The sequence below is a fragment of the Rhinichthys klamathensis genome, unplaced genomic scaffold (assembly GCF_029890125.1).
Source record: "Rhinichthys klamathensis goyatoka isolate OS25496 unplaced genomic scaffold, OSU_Roscu_1.1 h1tg000165l_1, whole genome shotgun sequence".
Classification (NCBI taxonomy): Eukaryota; Metazoa; Chordata; class Actinopteri; order Cypriniformes; family Leuciscidae; genus Rhinichthys; species Rhinichthys klamathensis.
The window spans coordinates 525,620-548,166 of NW_026606697.1; the positions used below are offsets into that span (position 1 = coordinate 525,620).

A 22,547-nucleotide genomic window follows, 5' to 3' on the forward strand; every position below is an offset into this window, starting at 1 on the left:
ATGGGCAACATCACAGCAAAAGTTACTGATAAAGCCATTAGTCATGGTGAGTACTTCAACATCACCGGCCCTATGAGCCTGTACTTTATATGTTCAGAGGAAAACAAGGGCACATTGGCCTAAATGATATACTGCGACCTCAAAATATACATTTAAAACAAAACTAATAGATATCACCGGATTGAAAAAGAAAAAGTTTCTAAAAAGTTGTGTAGCCCTCTGGTATTGTTCATTTGGGAGTAACACTTGTGGTGTTCACGGTCAAATGTGACCGAACATCTGAAATGTAATTTTTTTTGTGTGTCAAATCAATGTAATATATTTCTGTTCAATAAATATTTGTATTTATTATTTTGAGAGAATTTCATGGTACTAATTAATATTTATGCAATAATTATGATAATTTTTTCCCCATTGAAAAATCCAAAAATTTGGGGGAAAAAAATTAAGGCAGATTAGTGCCATCTGATGGGAGTAAATAAAGATAAACTTGTGTAATGCTGTGATGTAACCACTAGATTCCTATATAAAGATGCTTATTAACTCTCTGGGTCTTTTTATGAATACTTATTTTTATTAAGTTGTGGATTTGGATATTAGACATTCTTAAAGATCACTTTTTGTCAAGGTTTATATATTTTTAGTTTGAAATGTTGATTTGAAGAGTCAGTTTTTACATTCATTTTACTACAGTAAAACCTGAACACAGAGAAAGACATTTTTCTACACATAACATCAAAATTCAATAAATTCTTTTACAAAAATGAACAGAAATGCTTTATCTGATTTCAACCTCCTATTTGAGTCTTCTGGCTCAATTTTGCCACATTGTTAAAGCCACACCAGGGTCATTTTGGGGTCATTTTAAGACATTGTAGGTGCTTCCAATTTGAATGTGAATGATGGCTTCTAAGATACTGTACCTTTTCTCTTTCTAAGGCAGCATCAGATCCATTTCTCTCTGAGAAGACAACCCCATAATGCATTGCGATGGGCTGAAAAGACTTAAGGAGAAACAAAATTATTATTTTTTTAATTATAAATGATTAAATTAAAAGTTAGACCATTTTACCATTTTCAGTACTGTGCGCTGCTAACTACATGCCAACTCCAAGCTCTGTTGAAATCAATTGTGAGTTGAGTCTCCAGCACTTTGCTCTAGGAATGCTATTTGTATGACGCATGGAGTTGCAGGCAATCTAGCGTACCAAATCATTCAAAATACTACCTAGTGAGCTGCCTTACCGTCTACATAGTTGGCTTTTAAGTTGTTTGGAAACAGAGCTCCTGGTTACTGCTTTTTCTTTAGCGTCCACTTGTGTCAGACCTTTTAAGGGCTCATATCAAAGGGGGCCAGTTCGCAGATACCATGAAGATAAGTGCTATCATCTGTCTATTTTAGTTTAAGATTCAAAATAGCTGCTATCACTTTTGTAAACAAACAGTATCATCAGTATTGGAAACATTTTATTTCTGCTACTGGTAAAAGGCATTTACTACCACCATACACTACCATTCAAAGGTTTTGGGGCAGTTAGATTTAAAAAATGTATTTAATTCAGCAAGGATGCATTAATCGGATTTAAAAATGACAGTAAAGCGGACATTATAATGTTGAACCATTGAAATGTTTCTTGAGCAGCAAATAAGCATATTAGAATGATTTCTGAAGGATCATGTGACTGAGGACTGGAGTAATGATGCTGAAAATACAGCTTTACCATCACAGGAATAAATTATATATATATTAGAAAAAAATAGCATAATAGAAAACATATATTATTTGGTATATAATATATATATTTAAGTCAAAATTATAAAGCTTTAACTGTATTTTTTTTTTTATCAAACAAAAGCAGCATTGGTAACCTAAGAGACTTTTTAAACATAAATTTTTTGAATGGCATATCATTTTAACTCGATTCAAACCGATTACAAAGTTACAAACATGACTGACAAAATCATGCACTAGGCAACTATCACATTTGAATTGATCTATTTAGCAGACACTCATCCAAAGCAGCTTACAACTGAGGAACATAAGCAATTTGTCATAAGAGCCAACAATATTCATAGCGCACAATGCCAAGTTTAAAGTATATAGATTAGCGCATGCACGTATCCGCTATCTGTGGCGTATTTTTAAAAGTGGCCTTCAGAAGGAACCCATCCTATCACGTACGGCGGCAATCTGAAAAGAGCGTAATCTGCCGACGCTATCAAGAGTAGGAAGAGTGCCGTCTCTCCTGCGGTTTGTAAATGGACTCTAAAGACAAGCGACAGCACCATGTGACCAATGTGAAGTGGCCGGCACTGTCCCAAGCGGAGGCCTTATCTCTGAAGGAGAAAGGGATGGCTGGGAGCAGTGATGGCACCTTCGCTCTCTGGCCAGAGCTGTAACATGAAAACACCCGTCCTTGCTGGCAACAGAGCTAAAGTGGGTCTATTTCAGGTGCTGTACTTCAGGAGGCCGGTGCGTAGAGACATGACAGAATGGACACTGCTCAAGCGGCTGCTGGACGCCGTGCACCAGCACTCCACCATGATCGGACGCCTCTGGCTCACGGTCATGGTGATCTTCCGCCTGCTCATTGTGGCCGTGGCGACTGAGGACGTTTATACGGACGAGCAGGAGATGTTCGTCTGCAACACCCTTCAACCGGGGTGTCCCAACGTCTGCTACGACGCCTTCGCCCCCATCTCCCAGCCTCGATTCTGGGTCTTCCAGATCATCACGGTGTCGACGCCTTCTCTTTGCTTCATCATCTACACGTGGCACAACTTATCCAAGCATCCCGAGGGCGAGCAGGCGAGGGAAGCGTACGGTCGCAGTTGCGATTCGGACAGCTGCTCCATTAAGTCGCACAAGCACTTGGGTCACAGTCTTGCCGATGTTCTCGAAGGCATCGCCAACCAGAGCGGACCGAAAAGCTCACAGGCGCCGCGGGAGACCGGCGCCCCATCCAAGATCCCAGGAGTCCTTTCAAAGTACTACGTCTTCCACGTGTGCTTCCGTGCCGTTCTCGAGGTCGCCTTCGTTGTGGCGCAGTGGCTCCTCTTCGGGTTCCACGTTCCCGCTCACTTCGTGTGCACGGCGGCTCCTTGCACACAGAGGGTCGACTGCTACGTCTCCCGTCCCACTGAGAAAACCATCTTCCTGATCTTCATGTTTTGCGTAGGCGTTTTCTGCATCTTCCTCAACTTCTTAGAGCTCAATCATCTGGGCTGGAAAATGATCAAGAAGTCAATGCTCATCAAGGACAGCTCCTGGAGGGGTTACGGCGCCATAAACCAAGACTCGCAGTCCATAGCCTCTCTAACTTTCAGAGACGTGACCAGCACTACTTCGCTTCCTACCCTAGATCTGGTGGTGGACCACCAGCCTGACTGGACCTGTGTTGGGAACTGCTCGACGAAGAAAGACAAGGACACCTACAGAGGAACACAATCGCTCAAGGGTAAATCGCAGCCAAACAAAGAAAGGAAATCAAAACAAAGGAGCACTGAGGTTTGGATATAAACTCAATTACGGACAATTCGAAGAGTCTTAAATTTGATTACGCAATTTTAGTGTATGTTAATAAATGATCGGTTTTTGAAGGCAGCTGCTGCTCGTTTGCTTAAAAAGACACAAAAATAAACTATACAATGTACAATCAGCCATGACATGTAATCAATATTTCCACGTCATTTATTTATGCAATATACAGTTTGTAATAATATATTCATTTACAACATCTATAAACCATTTTGTGTATAAATTACGCCAGAGAGCAAAAAAGAAAACAACTCGCAAGCCTTTCCTTTCACTCAGCGATGTAGTGATGAACATTCGAGAAGAAATTTCATTAGAACACTGTGAAATTGGTTTAGGAGTAAGTGATAGTGTTTAAAAGGGAAGAGCTATTCTACATCGTAAGTTTGAGATCGAGATGATTAGGGTGCCACATCGTTCATCGCAAATTCATAATGTTTTCACAATCATCTTCAGAAAGTAGTCAGGTAGTTTTTTGTGCAGGGTCTATTTCTGTAAGAATCAGATCATTCAGTTTACTAGAACATCCATTTACTTTTGAATTTAAAGCTGCCATGTGTTCTTTTTTTCAGTATTTTGTGCTGAGACAATTATACACTACCGTTCAAAAGTTTGGGTCGTTTCTTTTAATGATTTTTTTCATGAAAAAAGTTTCTTCTGTTCACAAAGGCTGCATTTTTTTATGAGAAATACACAAACAATAAAATTGTAAATAATATTATTAAAAATTTTAAATAGCTGTTTCCTTTTCGAATATATTTGAAAATGTAATTTATTCCTGTGATGGCAAAGCTGAATTTTACAACAGTGTCACATGATCCTTCAGATATCATTCTAATATGCTGATTTGCTGCTCAATAATATTTTCTTATTGTTATCAATGTAGTGAACAGTTATGCAGATTACTAATTTTGTGGAAGTTATTTTTCATAATTCTTTGATCAATAGAAAGTTTAAATGAATTTATTTTAAAAAATATATAAATCTTTTGCAACATTATAAATGTCTTTACTGTCATTCTGAGCAATTTAATGTTCCTTGCTAATTAACAAAAATATTTAAAAAAAAAATTCCACAAAAAAAAGTACCGTCCCCAAACTTTTGAACGGTCATGTAAGTAGGTTGACTTCCTGAGGATTGTAAACATTGTGGCACTTTCAAAATAGTGCTCAGTTTGGTTTAAGTGGTCTGTAAAATGAACTTTTGGTCGATTTGGGAAGAACACGTTTTTCCAAACAATGGAAGATAGGTGTTTGATAAGAATTTCTGAAACATGGGACAAGTAAAAATATTTAAACAATATCTATATAATTTTTTTAAATTCCAAGATCGATCCTTTTTTGTGGCACTGCTTTTCAGTAACTGTGCGTCCCCGCTGCTAAATCTGCAGCAAAAGAAGTGATATTTTCCTGATAACTTGCAGTATGGATTGAATGTGATGAGATAAAACATTCCTGTATGGTGAAATAATGGCAAACAAATCTTTCAATTAAATTATCTCTGTGGGCTGAACAACAACAACAACAACAACAACAAAAAACGGCGTAAAGTGAACCAGTGTAGTCTAATTAATGAACAAATGACTTTTTTAGCTGGTTCTTTTGATGAATCATTAAAACGACGTTGGTTAAAAAAATAAAAAGAATAATTTTGTAATATAACAAGTTGAAATGTTCATGGCATCTATAGCAATTAGAGAGAATTTCTTTCACATGTATAGTATGATTTAAATATATTCAAATGAACTAGAATCAAATTAAAACCAAATCAAGAGCTTGAGAATGTGATTTGAATCATATTAGGAAATATTTATTATCCAGGTCTATTTGAAAATATTTAGTGGTATTTGCTAAGGGAAGCATCACTATTATTACGGCTCATATTTTTGAGGGTTTGGGTTTGCAACTTGTAACCCTAAGAATTAAACTAAGTTGTAACTGGTCATGAATGATCATTGACATGTTTTTTTTTTTTAAATGCAAAATAGTAGTTTTGGCAACTCCGGTTTGGTGCTGTTAGTGGCACAGAAATTCCACATTGCAGCGTTCAGCATAATTTGTTTCTTCAACTTTTTCTTTTTTTTCCCTTTTTGCTCTCTGACTGCTTAATTTGGCCAGAAAAAGATACAATAGGGAATGACAAGTCAAAAAGTTATTGGTCTGAGATGATTACAACATTTGTGACAGTTGATGGCAGTATCTGGCCAATACAGAAACAAAAAAAGTCATTCAAAGTTCCATTTCATGCATGAGAAACATACTGTTCAGAGTAACAAAAATAATGTTTGACATTAATAGAATACAGTCTAATTTTGGTGGACAAACACAGAGACAAATTTTGTAATTTCAAACAAAACTGGTCTGAATTCGAAAGATGTCCAATTTAGTTTATAAGCACAGGACAGTTTAACTAGAGCGAGAATGTTTGATTAACATCTGCAAATTTTAGAACTCAAATGTCATTCAGATTACGACATAGGTCAAACAAACCACATAGGCGAGCAAAAAGTTCTTGTTACATACAGTACAAAGTTATGATCCATATCAATATATATATTTATATATATATTTTTTTCGCACTCCATAAGATAAGACTGATAAAATTTTGTATTTATCGGCATGGCAGAAAGAGATACAGTAGAAAGTGCAATGTACTAAAATTAAAAAAAACACAACACAAAAAATAAAATGTGCACATCAATGGGTGTGTTATTCTAAAGCTTTAGTGCAATACAGCCACCGTTCAAAAAAAGCACTTGAAGGCGCGAGAGAGCAAAACCCATTAAAACACCCGCGATGCTTACTATGATACCTAAAATCACAATAAGTCTGTAAACGGAGACAGGAAGAGAGTAAGAGAAAAACATTCATAAGAGTAGCAGTCAAGATAGTCACAGTTTTTAGAAAAATTGTGTTTCAAAAAACACATAAGACCACCGCAGGCAGGTAAACCCCATATCAGAGCCAAAAAAAAAAAAAAAAAAAAAACGTACGGACACAGCGAAATATAAATCCACCCCATTGGATGCAACACATTTCCAAATGAACAAGGTGAATGCTGCGTTGAAGCTGAAATAAAACATGTGCATTAAAATTACACTGCAAAAAAAATTAAAAATAAATATCAGTATTTCCAATAATTGTATAAAATAGCTAAACATCCTACAATCTTAATCTGGAGAAACAAAATTGTGTAATAAAAGACTTACAACCATATATATATATATATATATATATATATATATATATATATATGCATGTATGGGCTGTTAAGCTATTCAATTTTTTATCTAATTAATTACATGATGTGCCAATTAATTAATTTGAATTACTCGCAAATTAATCACACATCCATTTTTTTTATAATATCAATTCAAGACAAAAAACCATGCCTTATATCTTGAATTTTAGTGATATTTTAGCTGCATTCTAATCAGCTTCATCACATGGTCAGTTGGTGCCCTGCATCATGTTCTTTCTGCATGATATGCAAGGCCCTGTTTACACCTGGCATTAAGAAGCGGCTATCGGAGCAGAAACGAAAGCTGCTGCTCTCCGTGTGTTTTCCGTTTATCTCCTTTCGAGGTCATATGTAAATTGCATGAGCTTATTTCGTCCATTAGATCGAAAGATCTGAAAAAGCCCATTCATTTACCCGCCCATAGACCCTCCCCTCAAAGAAATCAGGACAGAAGTGGTTGAAAGTGGACAAAAGAGACAGATTAAAACAGCAGGTGTGATCGGGAATGTGTCTCCTTTGTCTACTTGTGATCCGATCAACCAAAAGCATCTTAATACCAGGTGAAAACAGGGCAAAAGATGACGTATAGGTCTGTTTTAGTTATAAAGATGTTTAGATAAATACTGATTAAAATGTTTTCGCAGTGTAAAAACCTAGATGTTGCACCATGACGCCGGGAAAACATAATTAGATAAATACTGAAATGTGAAAGCTTCAAAATTGTCTGTGGTAAAAAGCAAGGCTTTCATTGGTGAGAATGCAGCAGAGGATGTTGGGTGCGTGGACGGTTGAGACAGTCTAGTTTGGCTGTGTGGTCAGTGACCATGGTTGTTGGCTCGGCTCATTGAGGCAGGGGCACTAGGACCTCTACGTAGTTTATGGGGAAGAAGCCCGATTCACCATTAATCATGCCTTCATACCAGTTCTCATCAATCTGATTGGTGAGGATGATGATGTCGCCCTCTTTGAAACCCAGCTCACCCTCGTTCTCCGGATCAAAGTCGTAGAGCGATCGACAACAGGGCTGGTCCATGTGTGATTCTATCTCTGTAATGAGGAAAATACAACCATGTCACAGTTTTAAACATTTGTTAAAAGATTAGTTCACCCATAAATTAAAATATTGTCATTGTTTACTTATTATACATGTTGTTCCAAACCCATATGCTGTTCTATTTTCCACTGGAATAATTTTATGTTCATCCTACAACGTTCAGAGTGACCATTGCTGTCAAACCAGTATTTTTTCAGTACCGATATTGAATTATTGATTTTGTAAATATTTTGAATGATATTTTATTCTTATATTTTCTGTTTTCAGTCATTTTTTGCAGTCTTTTTATATTTTTGAATGTCTATATGCTTTTTATTATGTTTTATTTTTCATTTTAGTTTTATTTCAGTTAAAGGTGTAGCGTGTAATTTTTTGACTGTTCAAAAGGCATAAATATACTAAAATATGTTTGCAGAGATTTAGGAAACATGCTAAGTTCAAATACTTGTTTCTCTGAAAAACAATGCTACCGCCAGTTATTTGGTTATTTGGACTGCAGTACCCATTTCAACCACTAGCTATCAATATTACATACTGCACCTTTAAAGGGTTCGTCCACCCAAAAATGAAAATTCTGTCATTAATGACTCGCCCTCACGTAGTTCCAAACCCGTAAGATTTTCGTTCATCTTCGGAACACAAATGATGATCTTTTTGATGAAATCTGAGAGCTTTTTGTCCCTCCTTGTTTTATCGGTTTACCACCTTTCTAGGGCTTGAAAATGGTTGCTGCATAGGCTAACTACTACTTCCAAGCTCCAGAAAGGTAGTAATTGCATCAGATGCTATCATATTTCATCAAAAAGATCTTCATATGTCTACTGATGATGAACGAAAGTCTTACGGGTTTGGAATGACATGTGATTAATGACAAAAATTTCATTTTTGGGTGAACTAACCCTATAATGTTTATTTTATTTCAAGGAATGAAAATGGTTTTCATAGATTCAGTTTACAACAATAACCTGTCAAACTTCAAAAAAGCACCATAAAAGTCTCATATGTTATATTTATGTGTTATATTCCAAGTCATATTATAGCTTTGTGTGAGAGATCAAAAGTTCTCATTACATTTAATGTTCATTCGTATTCAGTCTATTCTTAATAAAAAGATATAATTCAATTATAATGCACAAAAATGCATAATAATGCACAAAAATATAGTCCATTAACTTGTAAATAGTGAACAAGATGCATGGACTGTTTTCATGTTTTTTGTTCACTTGAAAGAAATCGTGAGCTTAGAATTATAAGGTTCTATCTCCACTTTTGGTCGAAATTGAGTTTTTGACATAATCTTATCCATTAGGTGTTTATTAATGCCTGTGTGGTGTTATTTTTGTAAAAAAAAAAAAATTTGTTAGTAGTTATTAATAAAATAAAAAGGTTCCATCTCACAAAACAGCAAAACTTGAGTAAAAACTTTGATGCTCAATATCTCAGAACTACCCTAAACGTCGATAGAACCTCATAATTCTAAGCTCACGAAATGTTGTTAAAAATTCTTCAGAAATTCTTTTTTCCAAAGAACAAACAAAAGTCATTTAAGTCTTGAATCACAAGAGGATGAGAAAATTGGGATTAAAATGAAATATTTAACACCTATGGGCTGCTTCCAAACAGCCAGAACAACTCATTTTAAAATTGAACCAGGTTATTGAGAGGAAAGTAAAAGAAAATCATGGAATAATGTAGTTTGAGAGTTGATGTGTGGGTAGATGAGATGAGTAGGTTCACATGAAATCCGTGACCGCAGTTATCCAACAAAAGCTCCACATATTTCTGCAGAATTCAAATAGCTATTACTGACAAAATACTACACATCTCCTGCTTTTTATAGGGCTGGGTATTGCCAACAACCTCACATTCAGTGAAGTGTCAAGGCATGATCCTACAGGACAATACTCACGTTTGCTATTACCATTGGGGCTTTCAGGCCATGATACATTGGGTACTGTGGGTGCTGTGTGTGTGAACTGATCAACTGAGAGCAAAAACACATGAGATCAAACATGAGACAGACACACACACAATTCAGCAAATGAAACACAGTTGATGAACATGACCACAAAAACAACCATGTGATCTATGAATTATGGATGGCAATTTTATAGTTGTCTGGTTTTAATTCTGATGGTTTTACTTTGCTTACTTTTACCACCCCTTTATGTTTTGATCCCTTTTAAGTTTTAAATCGTCCCAATACTTGTAGTTTTAAAGTCTCTTCAAGTCTGATCACATGCATCATGATGCAACTGAAATATAATAGTCCTACTAATAAAACATTTCTATGATAAACATTACCACCTACTTTTTCCATTTACAGAGTGGATGACCTGGATATCTGAAAAGAATATGAAGGAATTATGTAGGACAACATGATGGTGGTGATATGTGAGCAACACACAATGAAAGCCAATCATGATCCTCTTGATTTTAAATTACTAAGAAATAATGACAGCCAGAATAAAAAAGAATAAAAATCACAAAATGAATACAAAAGCAAAAATGGACTGTATAACACTGTAATTCTATTAAAACCATTAATGCAGAATATGTAATTTCTCCACTAGTGAATGGCGGTAAACCAAGAATATAATATAATAAAATATAATATAATATAATTAATAAACAGTGGTGGAAAGAGTACTGAAAAAGCATACTCAAGTAAAAGTACTGTTACTTGTCAAAAAATGTAGTGAGAGTAGAGTAAAAGTACCTGTCCTAAATACTACTCAAAGTAGGAGTAAAAAGTAGCCCTTTTAAAAGTACTCAAGAGTAGTGAGTAGTGAGTATTATGCTATTAATGTTAGTCCACCTTGTACCCTGCAAATTGAAAATGTAGCTTACTCTTTTATCACAGATTCATAGAAAAAAAGAAACAGTAGGCTATTTCAATATTTCTCCAACAGTTTTATTTTTGACTGCTAGCACTAAAAATACAGCGTTCCCCCAACCATTTTTTTTGGACTACCCCCGCCCCCCTAAAATGCTGACAAAATCCAGTCATAAAAAAGGAATTTACTGTATAACGCGAAATGTCACGGAATTTGGAATTTTTTTGAGGAATAAATAGAAAGCAGTTCAGTACACTTGAAATCAAATCGCGATATAGTGTGTGTGTGTGAATATTAAACCACAAAGACAATTTAAATACAAATCCTGCATGTTCTGTGTGAACGAATGGTGCAGCCGACGTGCAGTTTAATTTACCACACACACACACACACACACACACACACACACTGAAGCACGTGTGACGCTTGCGCTGTTTTTTTGCCTATATGAAGACACGAATGCATGAACTTCCTCCATGCTCAAGATCCACTCCGAAAGTCACTTCGTGAACAAAATAAATTGGCGCCAGGTGTCTCGAAGTCTGTTGATGCTGGTTTGATGCAAAGTTTTCCGCGCGCGATTTGATTTGACGGGAATCACGCATGAGTCACATGATGACTTATTATAAAAATAAATATTAATATAAATGTAGCGACGGCAGGTTCAGGGAAAATAGCGCAGTAAAAGTACCGATACAACACTTAAAATGTACTCAAGTAAAAGTAAAAGTACACTGTTTTTAAACTACTTAAAAAAGTACAATTCCTAAAAAAAACTACTCAATTACAGTAACGAGAGTATTTGTAATTCGTTACTTTACACCACTGTTAATAAAATATAATATAATACATTTTGCTACAAACCATGAACTATGATTAATAAATGTATCACTAATAATATAATAATATTATATATATATATATATATATATATATATATATACAGTATATTATGTATATGCTACAAACCATAAGTACTGTACTTGCATTATTTTATTAATATTATCCAAAATTAGACCACATTTAAAAATGTAAATGTATATTTTAACCTAGACAATACATGAATGTTTTAGGATTTAAAAAATATTTTAACAAATAAATGTTATGATAAAATACAACAAATAAAATAAATATTCTGTACTTTTTCTGGGACAGATTTTCTTGCTTAGATTAAAGCAAAGCTGTCAAGATGTTTTCTTGTTGATACCTGTGCTTTTGACAGATGAGGTGTGGGAAAGTCCATTGTGCTGTGTGTTCTCGACGGTCTCCAAACTGGACACGATCGACTTTGGCTTGAACTCTTTTTTGGGCCGATTGCTTGCGGTAGATATCCTGCGAGAGCAGATGCCAATATGTGTGCATAAACTCAATTGTAAATTAGCATGAAACCTTTTTATTTTGAACACTTTGATAACATCACAATTTTTTTTTTGTCTGGTGTCTAAAGCAAGGAACCCACAACAAGGTCTGAATTCATCTTTTTCTGTTTTCTCACAAAATGTGTTTTCCTTACTGACCGATGAAGATGGACCAACAGTACATACTGTTACTGTCATACTAGATCCATGTAATATTGACTGGGAATATGGCTGACTTTCAGCTCCATCTATTGAATTGCCAGCATGTGCAGTTGAAGATATACCTGTTCTGTATTTTGCTGTTGAGTTCCTCCAGGATCTCCAAGGACTGTCGATGGTAATCCAGAGCTGCCTCAATCAGAGCTGATAACTGACTCACTTGCTCCACCTACAGGCGAGTGAAAGACATGACGTTTACAGAAGTTAACCCCAGAACAGAAACTTAAAGTCCCCCTGTGGTGAAAATCAAGCTTTTAATGTTGTTTATATGTCTACGTTGTGTTTTTAATATGCTTTTTAAGACAAACCATGTGCAAATTCATAAGTCAGCACCATTGCTGAGTATTTTCTCCTTAAAACTGCAGTGAACCAAAGACAGTTTCATAATCGCGGTTTTAAATCGCTGGTGTTTCTGACGTCACAAACTACCTTATAACCAATCACGTCAACGTGTGATCGTCAACGAATGGATCTCTGACCTGGTGTGAGTGAGTGGAGGCGGGGCTAATTTACATATTCATTGCACTGCATATACTAAATACTAAAGGGTGTAGAGTTACATTCAAGCTATTTTAAGGCATGAAGACGATTTTGTTTAAGGAAAAAACTTAAATATGTAATTTTGGTGATCAAAGATGAGTTTTATGGGTTAAAAGTATTGACTACAGGGGACTTTAATTTCCAGTGCCGTGGCTGCATGGCAGTAGTTTTAAGTACATTTATGGAACATACAAGAAACTGTATGAATACACAATATGTGAAAATACAAATACATGTGCAAATATATGTGCAAATAACAAATACACAATATGTGCAATATACATGAAAAAGCTATAGTGCAGAACATAGTTTATATACAAAATGTATTTGGACACTCGAACCAAATTTAAAAATGTGGGATTAAAGACAATATATATATATATATATATATATATATATATATATATATATATATATATATATATATATATATATATATAAATGTGTCACTTAAATATTGTAAAACAGAAAATAAAAATAAAATAAGGTTTCATTTTTTAACATGAACAAACAATGAAAAAGTTATTTTGTATTAACTAACAAAGGTTATCAAATGTTGTAAAATATATATACTGCTCACTGTTATTAGTTCATGTTATTTAATACATTAATGTAAAAACCTCACTGTAAGTGTTACCAAAATAAAATGTTCTCAACAGTAATTTTCTCCTTACATCATTCTCCAAAAAGTTAAACATGCTACTTTCAGCAAGTTCTTTGGATTCCTCAAACTTCTCCACAGCCTGTTTGATCTCCTCATCAGGAATCTTGCCCTGGCGCTTCTTCTTATAGTCAAAGTCTAGCCGTCGTCCCTCCAGTTTCTTCAAATGATGCTATCGGGGAAATCACACAACATGCTTTCATTAAGTAATAGGCCAAGAAGGCTAAATTATTGGCCGATGCTTATTATCTCAAAATGATCAAACACTGATCAATTAATCGGCCTAGTCAATATAACTGTATTTCACTAAACTTAAACAAAAACTGCAAATGCACAAACTGCTTGATGTTCAACCTTAAAGACAAATTCATTCTGTAAATGACAGTGTCTACTAATAGGGGAAATCAGGGAAATAAACGAGTAGTATTTGCTTGGTCAACATATCGGCCACCATGAGGGGGTGACGTGCTCCAAGTAAGCAGCTTTTTCTAAGCCACAGATATGCCTGGATTCTTCATCTCATGCGAGTTTACATCTTTTCAAACCTCATTTCAAAAGACCTTTAAGTATAAAACATTTTTAAATGCAAAATCCTATTGCACTTTTAATAATTCCTTCAAATGAAATGATAATAAACAGTGAAATGATGTCGTACCACAATCTCTTTGAGGTCTTTGTCTTGTAGAGTCTGAAGTGGGTCAATGAAGTTCTGTTTCACGTTGATATCGAGGGCGTCTTTAATATCGGCCATCTGTTTCATGGCTTCACCAATGTCCACCAGCGCAGCCCCTGAGAAGATGATGTAGACCCACTGAAGCAATGATTTACTTCCATAAAAAAGATAAAAAAAATAATAAAGCATTTAACTGTGATTTAAAAATGGGTAACACAAGCAAGTTTTTGGAAATATATATAATTACTATATATACATATATCGCTGTCGAGCGGAAACCTTCATGTGATGAACTCTGCTAATAAATGTCGTTTCCCCCCTTTAGTGAAGAAATTGTGCATCTAACCTGATTGAAATGGAGACTGAAGATAAACCAGTTAGGGAAAGTGCAAGTGCAACCCTCTTTTTGCTGTTGTTCATTCTTATGATTGTAAATTCGATAAATACTTAGTGCTAAATGTTTTTCATTGATTTGTATTTAGGGGTGGGTGTCCCTTATTTTAAACTGGATACAATTCAAGCTTTGAACACTACTCAAGCTAAATGGCCATTCCTAAAAGTATTTTGAACACACTGAGGGAGTTTTGAATTTGTACTTGAGTAGTATTTTTTTGTGCTTTTTCGATATGTTGGAATTGTTGTCTCTATTTGATATGTTTGGATTTATTGGACTTGTGGAACCTGCGTATGGGTATTATGAATTTATTATTGGACTTCATGAATATGTGAATATATGTTGTTTATATGAAACAAGATATGATAGGGATCATATCAATTAATATAGAAATTTTTTAGATTCCTTTGGGATGGTTTAATTTATGAATAATTGAAATTTTTCTGGATAATAAATAATATACAAGACTTACACCCCTTTGGAACGCAGTAAATCGTCACACCTCATATCTCCATATTTCTCTGCCATGCCTCTATGCAAATGTGTAAATAAAGAATAAGTAGTGTTTTCTTGATAGATAGATAGATAGATAGATAGATAGATAGATAGATAGATAGATAGATAGATAGATAGATAGATAGATAGATAGATAGATAGATAGATAGATTGATGAATAGATTGATTGATTGATTGATAGATTGATTGATGGATGGATGGATGGATGGATGCAAATGCTTCAAATTAATGTAGCAGAATCCATACAACACTAAATCCAATTTTATAACACAAATAGATCTGCCTTAATTCTGACTGGATGAGCCACATTGGGAGTCATTGTAAAATAATTGGTATTTGCACATTTGTGTCTGGCATCAACAAAGCACCACAAGGTGTCAGACTCGTGTTTAAATGTTATAAGGAAGGACAGCCCTATTACAGGAAACACGTTTCACAACGCACAATGTTCAAGTTTGTGTGACTCAAAGAGAGATAGAGAGAGAGAGAGAGAGAGATATCGACTAGCATTCCATCGCATTGCAGCTGGATTTCTGCAACTGTTGGTCTGTGGTTCATGTCTGTGCATGTGTGTACGTGACTGTTGGTATGTGCAGACGTTACCGAAAGTGGACTCCTCCCCCAGTTCCCGTCCATATCGCAGCATGCTGTCTCCTAATAGGCCTTCGGTTTGAGGATAACCCGTCGTCTTTACCTGCCCTCGGATTTTAGACACGGTGTTGAGCATTCCCAGTTTGGCTCTTGATGCTGTGCCGATATATGTGACATACACTCATGATCAAACCATTAATCATAACACTGCACTCTAAACATGAGTCATTGCAAGTGAAGTTACAGCAGGAGGGAATCAGTGCCTACTCACAAAATAAATAAATAAAATGATGCATGCAAAAAGAAAACAGAAACAATACAATTTCCAAATACGAGATAAAACAGTGTAAACCACTTTTTTTAAAATAAATTAACATTGTGGAACAGTGATGACGTTTTAGAGGGAGGTGATTTGTAAGTGTTCTCATTGAGTGAGATCATCATTTTAATGAGAAAATATGTGAATATTCAACAGTATTATTGATTTGACTGCACTGTCCGACATTATTGGATGAGAACTGAAATAAACTGGACGATGAGATCACTGTTTTCTGCAGAACTTCTTTATAGATGCAATGAACTATTTTAATAATTGATGATCTTTACAACGGAACTAAATTAATACTGAACTGACTGAACAGCAGAAATGAACTCTGTTTGCATCAATGATCAGTATTTTCCTGTGTATCACTGTAAAGCTGCTTTGATTATATAAAGCAAGTGCTTGACTTGACAATCAGGTCCACAAATCAGTCAGAATGGTGGAAATGGATGGATTACATTAGTTAACAATTCAACCACTCAACATTGTAGATTACATTTAGATCGAAATACACAAAAAATCTGAGTTTGGTTAAATTGAAGGTCTGCAGCCATCATGCCACATTACTTATTTACAGAGGATTTGATGACTGATTTTTACTGTTCTATTGTAATCATTTTTGAAGAAAATGAAAAACTTTAACAGGAAGTAATAAAATCGGCATATTAAAATATTTTGTTGAAGGATCATGTGACACTGAAGACTGTAGTAATGGCTGCAGCAAATTCAGCTTTGCATCACAGGAATAAATTACATTTTAAAATATATTATAACAGAAAACAGTCATTAAATTATAATAATATTTCATAATTTTAATATATGGAGTAAAAAAAATTTTTTTGGAACAGTGAATCTGCTTAGACTTTGACTTGGATTTAATAAATAGTATGGTAGTATAAACAAGTTATTGCATTGGACACTTTGTTGATGGTGTAAAGTAAGTGGTGTTCCAAAAGTCTTTAACACAAAAACCATGCCTAGCCTCCTCATTTCAGAAGTAATATGAATGAATAAATGCACTCAAGTGCAAATTGCTGTAAAGAAGTCTGATTTCTGATTCGTACCTGGGTTTGGTTGAAGGTATTCTGTGGTTTTAGTCATAAGTTCAAAAACAGACTTGTTGGTGACTTCTATTTTCTGTAAAGGTGGGAAAAGCAGTAAGAGTAAATAGAGTAAAGATTAAAGATGGTAAGAGTAAATATGCTTGTAACGTGTGAAGAAGAGGCTAATTTCTGCAGTTCTCACCCGCTCCATTTCCATGAAGTCTTCATCGAGTTTTGTCCCTTCTGCACCGCTTATCTTTTCACTTAATAACTAGAAAAAGAGAGAGAAAGAGAGAGAGAGATATTAGATCAGGGACAGGAAGTTTAGGCAAGCTGAAATCACATGATGTTTTCCTGTGCACAAACTGGGTAGGGCGGAAGCAAAAAAAAAAGAAAATCAATAAAGATGTGTGTGTTGAAACCAGCAGTTATAAGATGATAGTATAAACATTTTGTGGTGCACAATATTTGGGAAGCACAATATTGGATTTTTGCCGATATTCAACATGCTGAATCGGCCCAAAATACCCCAATGGGGTCCGACTAGAGCCAACGGTGCGGAAAAAACTAAGCCGAAGGCAGCTCAAAAACGGCCCGACGGCAGACCGTCACCTTGGTGAGTCCTATAATCACGCCCACGGACCGGTGGCTGAACGTCTGATGAATAAGGCACACTTTTCTGGAAACACTTCAGGAGTTGAATTCTGCAGGATGTCCGGGAGACATGTGTGTTGCGTTCTTTATTGGTGAACAATATAAGAAACGCCAGGAAACAAATGCCGTGATACCAAAACCCCTCGTGGAAGAAGAAAGCCGTGCTGTTTACAACTGTGACAATGAGTGCTTACCAGGATCAACTAAACGCTGGATTTTCAAAAGTATGTGAAGTTCACGGCTCCATTGTTGCAGTAAACTAGCACAACGTTCTTGAATGAATAATTTATTAGATGCATGCCGGTCTGTTGTTGTAGGGACATCGACGTTATATTCCCACGCCCCTAAACATGACGCGGAACAAAACGAACTGTGATTGGTTGCGTTACTCGTCAGTCAAACGTCCTCTTGGGCAGTCTTTGGCCAAGAAAAGCTGCGATAGAGTCCAGACTTTCTGCCGTCAGTCTGAAGGTCTGGCTACACAAGACTAGGTGTGTCCCAACCTTAAGTATCTGGTGTCCCCACTCCCAGAATGTTTCTATGAAGTTTCAGCTCAAAATACCCCATAGATCATTTATTATAGCTTGTCAAATTTGGCCCTATTGGGGTGTGAGCAAAAACACACCATTTTTGTGTGTACCTTTAAATGCAAATGAGCTACTGCTCCGGCCCCCTTTCCAGAAGAGAGCAGAGCCTTTACAGCTTGTGCTTCGGATTAGAGGGCTGCATTGGGATTGAGTCCCGCCGGGTCCCATGGGACCCAACGCAAATCTCGCGGGAGCGGGCGGTTTGAACTTTGCTGCGGGTGGGAATGGGCGGACAAATAAAACCCCTGCGGGATTGGGAGGTAGCCTAACGACATGATGGAGATGTCAATGATGTGGAAAAGAACCTTAAACGAGGTATTTACAGTACAAAACCTGAGCAAGGCAAGTCTGAAATTTACTATTCATCTTCCTGATCAGTGCGTCAGAATACATGCAGGCCAGGGAAACGAAACCAACAACCCCATGAATCTCTTTAACAATAGCAATACAAATACGCGTTTTTTTCCTGCAGGACGGGAGAAGACACAAAGTCAGTGCATCTCTATTATTGTGCGGGAATAAATTATCCGAGTTTTGCGGGTGCGGGCGGGAGTGGACATACATATTGCGGGAGCGGGCGGGAGTGTAACACATACGTTCCGGGAGCGGGCGGTAATGGTCAAAAATTCGGCGGGCGCGGGCGGGAGCGGGATGAAGAAAACAGTCCCGCGCAGGACTCTACTTCGGATACTCCGACAGACTCAGGAAGAAGTTACAACCTTTAGAATGCAACTGGGCGTTTATGAATGGCTAGTGGATAAAATGATGTAGTTGTTATTAATCTCATCGACTAGCATGTACCGTCATGTTAATCTAAAACTCTTTCAGAAACAACTTTTGTGCAAATCCAGTGTTGAACTGACCCTCGTTTGGAAAGCAATCCAGCGTAAAATGATTTGCGCAAAAAATACATAACACTTCAATGACTTTCTTCGGCACATTTCCTTCATAAATTAAATTCAACCACGGTGTCCTCAGTGACTCCGATGCCAGGAGTCTATGGAGACTCTAATGTTTGTTGGTACATCCAAAAACACTAAATTTGTAATGTGTTGTTTTTTTCCGCAGACATTGTATATCTCCAGCTGCTACAGCAAGGAAACAGAATGGCGGACTGCTGTGGCTCACTCAGGGCGGTATCTATGCTAAAAGAGCAGATCGCCACCAGTCATGGGCAGGGCCATAGTTTGGAGAGACTGTTTATGATTCATGGGGATTATAAAAAAGGATTATCAGCCATTTATAAGCTAGTTGTGGACACACATCTGTGTTCAAACACCTTCACAAAAAGTGAATTTTGAAATTTGAAATAAGAATCCTGTGATAGGCATCAGCTGATGCAAGCTTGATTAACATGACCAGCCAGAACTGACGTTATACGTTTGATTTCATCTGTATTAGCCAGAATCTCAATATCCCTAAGATATTTATTATATAAATAGTCCACTAGACTGTTTGACTGTTTGTTGAAAACTATTTTGAAACACACACAACTAGGCTAAAGAAGATGTCATTATGTGTAACATTGAGTGGCCACTCTAAAGGAAAAACTATTATCTCAGTATGTGTATGTGTGACACATCAAATAGTGCTAAACATAACAATCCAGACTAGTTAAGCAGCACTAATAATCACTAAGAGGATTAACATTTCTTGCATAGTAAGACATAAATTAGGTTAACATTTTTGCCATGTAGGTCAGTGAGCATAGATTGAAAAATGACCCAAAAAAAAGGAAATAATTCAGACACGATTACAACGATTTTTAATCAGGAATGTTCAATAGACCTGTGTATGGTGGATAGGATGTACAGTATGTCAGATTATGGAAGTAAAATAGGTACAGAACGGCTCTGCACATTGACTTTTGGGTTGATTTTTATTTTCCTTGCAGATATGTACAAAACAAGAAAATGCATTTCTTTTACCATGCGTGTATCTTTGTCAAACCTCAAAAATCTTTGAAATCATGTCTTAAAAGTTTTGATTTGGATATTACACTCCAATTCATCACCTGTCTCACTATACAGAGCTTCTATAAGAATGACAAGTTGATGAGCTGCCTACTAGTTGATTTTGAAAATGTGTAGTTTTTCACACACCTACTGTTCCATTTATCTATAGTTCAGAAATTCATCTGTTTCCTCATTGGTAATACAAAGCACCGAGTGTGGCCGTATGAAGTGGCCTACATTTATACTAACACACACTTGTCAGAGTCAGAATACTGACCTACTTCAGTTTGTTTACCATACCGCTGTGAACGAGTGATGAAGGCGTTGAGGTCAGGAGGTCTTTGCAAAACTCTCTCTCTTTAATGCACTGGTGACTGCAAGCAGAGGTTGTTCAAACACCCACATGAAACGCTCACACTGTTCAGAAAATGCTTCTAATGACAAGATTGTCATAAGCAACGTGATCAGGAGAAATTGTTGGCAAGAGTTTACTGAATGAATCATAGGGTCCTCACTGACTGAATCGGATCAGATGGCTCACTCACTAAATTGCAGGTTCTCAAAATAAAGAATCAAAATAAATAAAGAACCGTTACTGTATAACTGTGCCCTAATAGATAGATAGATAGATAGATAGATAGATAGATAGATAGATAGATAGATAGATAGATAGATAGATAGATAGATAGATAGATAGATAGTAGGCTTGGGCGGTATCCAAATTTTGATACCGTCAAACCTCCTCCCTATTTTACCGCGGTATACGGTATTACCGCGTGACTAATTAAAAATTATTACATAAGGCTCAGACGGCATCACCAAACTGTTGGTTTGTGCAGGGATGAGTCACAATTTTCGAATATTCAATTATTTGATTTTATTATAGAATATGGAATAGGTTGTGGGATTATTGTCTATAAAAAATCCCCATGTTTTCCGTTCTGATGCGGTGGTGACACGTTCAACCAGAGGGTGGCGATGCCAATAATGCATCTAAAAGCTGTCAATCAACTCTCAGACAACAGGAGAAGATGCACATTGTGAGCGGAGCATGTGAGCGGAGTGGTAATATTTCCTCCAGAGCAGAGAGCGCATTTCTGAAGATCACGCGCCGCGTGCTCAGTCCACTCAGCGTCGCGCGCTCAGCATGCCCGCAGTGACATGCTGGTTAGAAAACATGTGAAGTAGGGCTGCCCGTGGAATTTTTTTTCTAGTTGACTAGTAGTAGTTGATTTAAGCCATTAGTCTAATCATTTATATTGATTAAATTACTTAAATATATATAGGAGAGAATGCTAAACCATAATGAGCGTTTTCGTAATATATAGCCTATTCTGCATCTCAAAGCACACATAAAGCTTGCCACAAAGAACCGGCAAAAGTAATTATTATGCATGAAACATTTGAATTGTTTATTAATAAAAAACGTTCTATGTCAGTGGCTGCACAGATAAAGTTTACGATGCAGACTCGCATCTTCGCAGTAGTGAACACGCATAGAGAGAAATGCACACTTCATATGAATTAGCCTACAGAGAGCAGCCCATTTCTTTTAGTTTTTAATTGTTTTGTTTAAAAGTAGACATTTCAAGCTTTCTATATATATACACTTCTCAGATATTTAAGGCATCTATCTTATACGCTGAGTTTCGTTTATTTTAGGAGACGCGCTCCAGTTCACGCGCCGGCTTATATTGTCTAATATATATCCTTCTTATTTATTAATCCAGGCAATTCGTTGATGAAACATTGATTAAAATGAAGATACAATTTATGCGAAACGAAATTCACTTTAAAGAAAGGCTTTCTACAAAACAAAACGTAATAAGTGGTCAAAAATCATGTCTGACCCATTCCAAATGTTTTCCGATATTGGCCATCTTATGATCCTATCTTATTCATCTCATGCAGTTTCCTTTTCATATAATCAACATAGATGAAATAAAAAAAAAATAACATTATATTATTAAACATAAATATGAAAAGAAATGAGTTTATTTATTTATTACTTATAGCCTATTTAAGTGTCACACCGCTCCGCTGTATAGCTGTGTAGCCTACATGCATGTGTGCGTGCATATGGTGGAGGGGTGCTATTTTCGAATAATAATTAAATACCAGGCGATCTTCAAATATTATTTTTGCTTGAAATGCCCATCCCTGCCAAACTGCAGAAGTCGTGTTCTTCTCCTCCACACTGTCACGTGATGACAACCACACATAAGCATTTTTAGCCATTAAATAAATTATATTTAATATTTAATCCTTTTCTCCTATATAAGTGCATTGGATTTTTTTTTATGACGGTATGACGATATTGAAACTGATACCGTTGCTATTTTTAGATCCCGCGGTATACGATATTACC

The 22,547-nt window shown here is 36.2% G+C and overlaps 2 protein-coding genes across 3 annotated transcripts in view; one reads left to right on the top strand and one right to left on the bottom strand.

Annotated features, from left to right (window-relative positions):
* Positions 1 to 2,368: 2,368 nt before the first annotated feature.
* On the top strand, positions 2,369 to 3,616 carry gjd6 (gap junction protein delta 6). Its single transcript, XM_056259131.1, has one exon. The coding sequence runs from the start codon at positions 2,369 to 2,371 to the stop codon at positions 3,518 to 3,520; it is 1,152 nt and encodes a 383-aa protein (XP_056115106.1). The 3' UTR covers positions 3,521 to 3,616.
* A 3,522-nt stretch (positions 3,617 to 7,138) lies between these two features.
* Positions 7,139 to 22,547, bottom strand: part of sh3gl3a (SH3-domain GRB2-like 3a) — a 53,105-nt gene continuing 37,696 nt past the window's right edge. Inside the window, exons 2-11 of one of the 2 annotated variants that reach the window (XM_056259129.1) lie at positions 17,186 to 17,254; positions 17,005 to 17,077; positions 15,631 to 15,774; positions 14,100 to 14,233; positions 13,458 to 13,616; positions 12,309 to 12,412; positions 11,874 to 11,998; positions 10,141 to 10,173; positions 9,739 to 9,813; positions 7,139 to 7,822 (exon numbers count right to left, since the gene is read on the bottom strand). In XM_056259129.1, coding sequence (XP_056115104.1) covers positions 7,617 to 7,822; positions 9,739 to 9,813; positions 10,141 to 10,173; positions 11,874 to 11,998; positions 12,309 to 12,412; positions 13,458 to 13,616; positions 14,100 to 14,233; positions 15,631 to 15,774; positions 17,005 to 17,077; positions 17,186 to 17,254 — 1,122 coding nt within the window. In that variant the 3' untranslated portion in view covers positions 7,139 to 7,616. The remainder of the gene's footprint in view (positions 7,823 to 9,738; positions 9,814 to 10,140; positions 10,174 to 11,873; positions 11,999 to 12,308; positions 12,413 to 13,457; positions 13,617 to 14,099; positions 14,234 to 15,630; positions 15,775 to 17,004; positions 17,078 to 17,185; positions 17,255 to 22,547) is intronic. The other variant, XM_056259130.1, reaches the window with a different exon arrangement.

Bases quoted from the DNA above. Each gene is read 5' to 3' on its own strand.
- gjd6 (XM_056259131.1), top strand. From the start codon at position 2,369: ATGGCACCTTCGCTCTCTGGCCAGAGCTGTAACATGAAAACACCCGTC.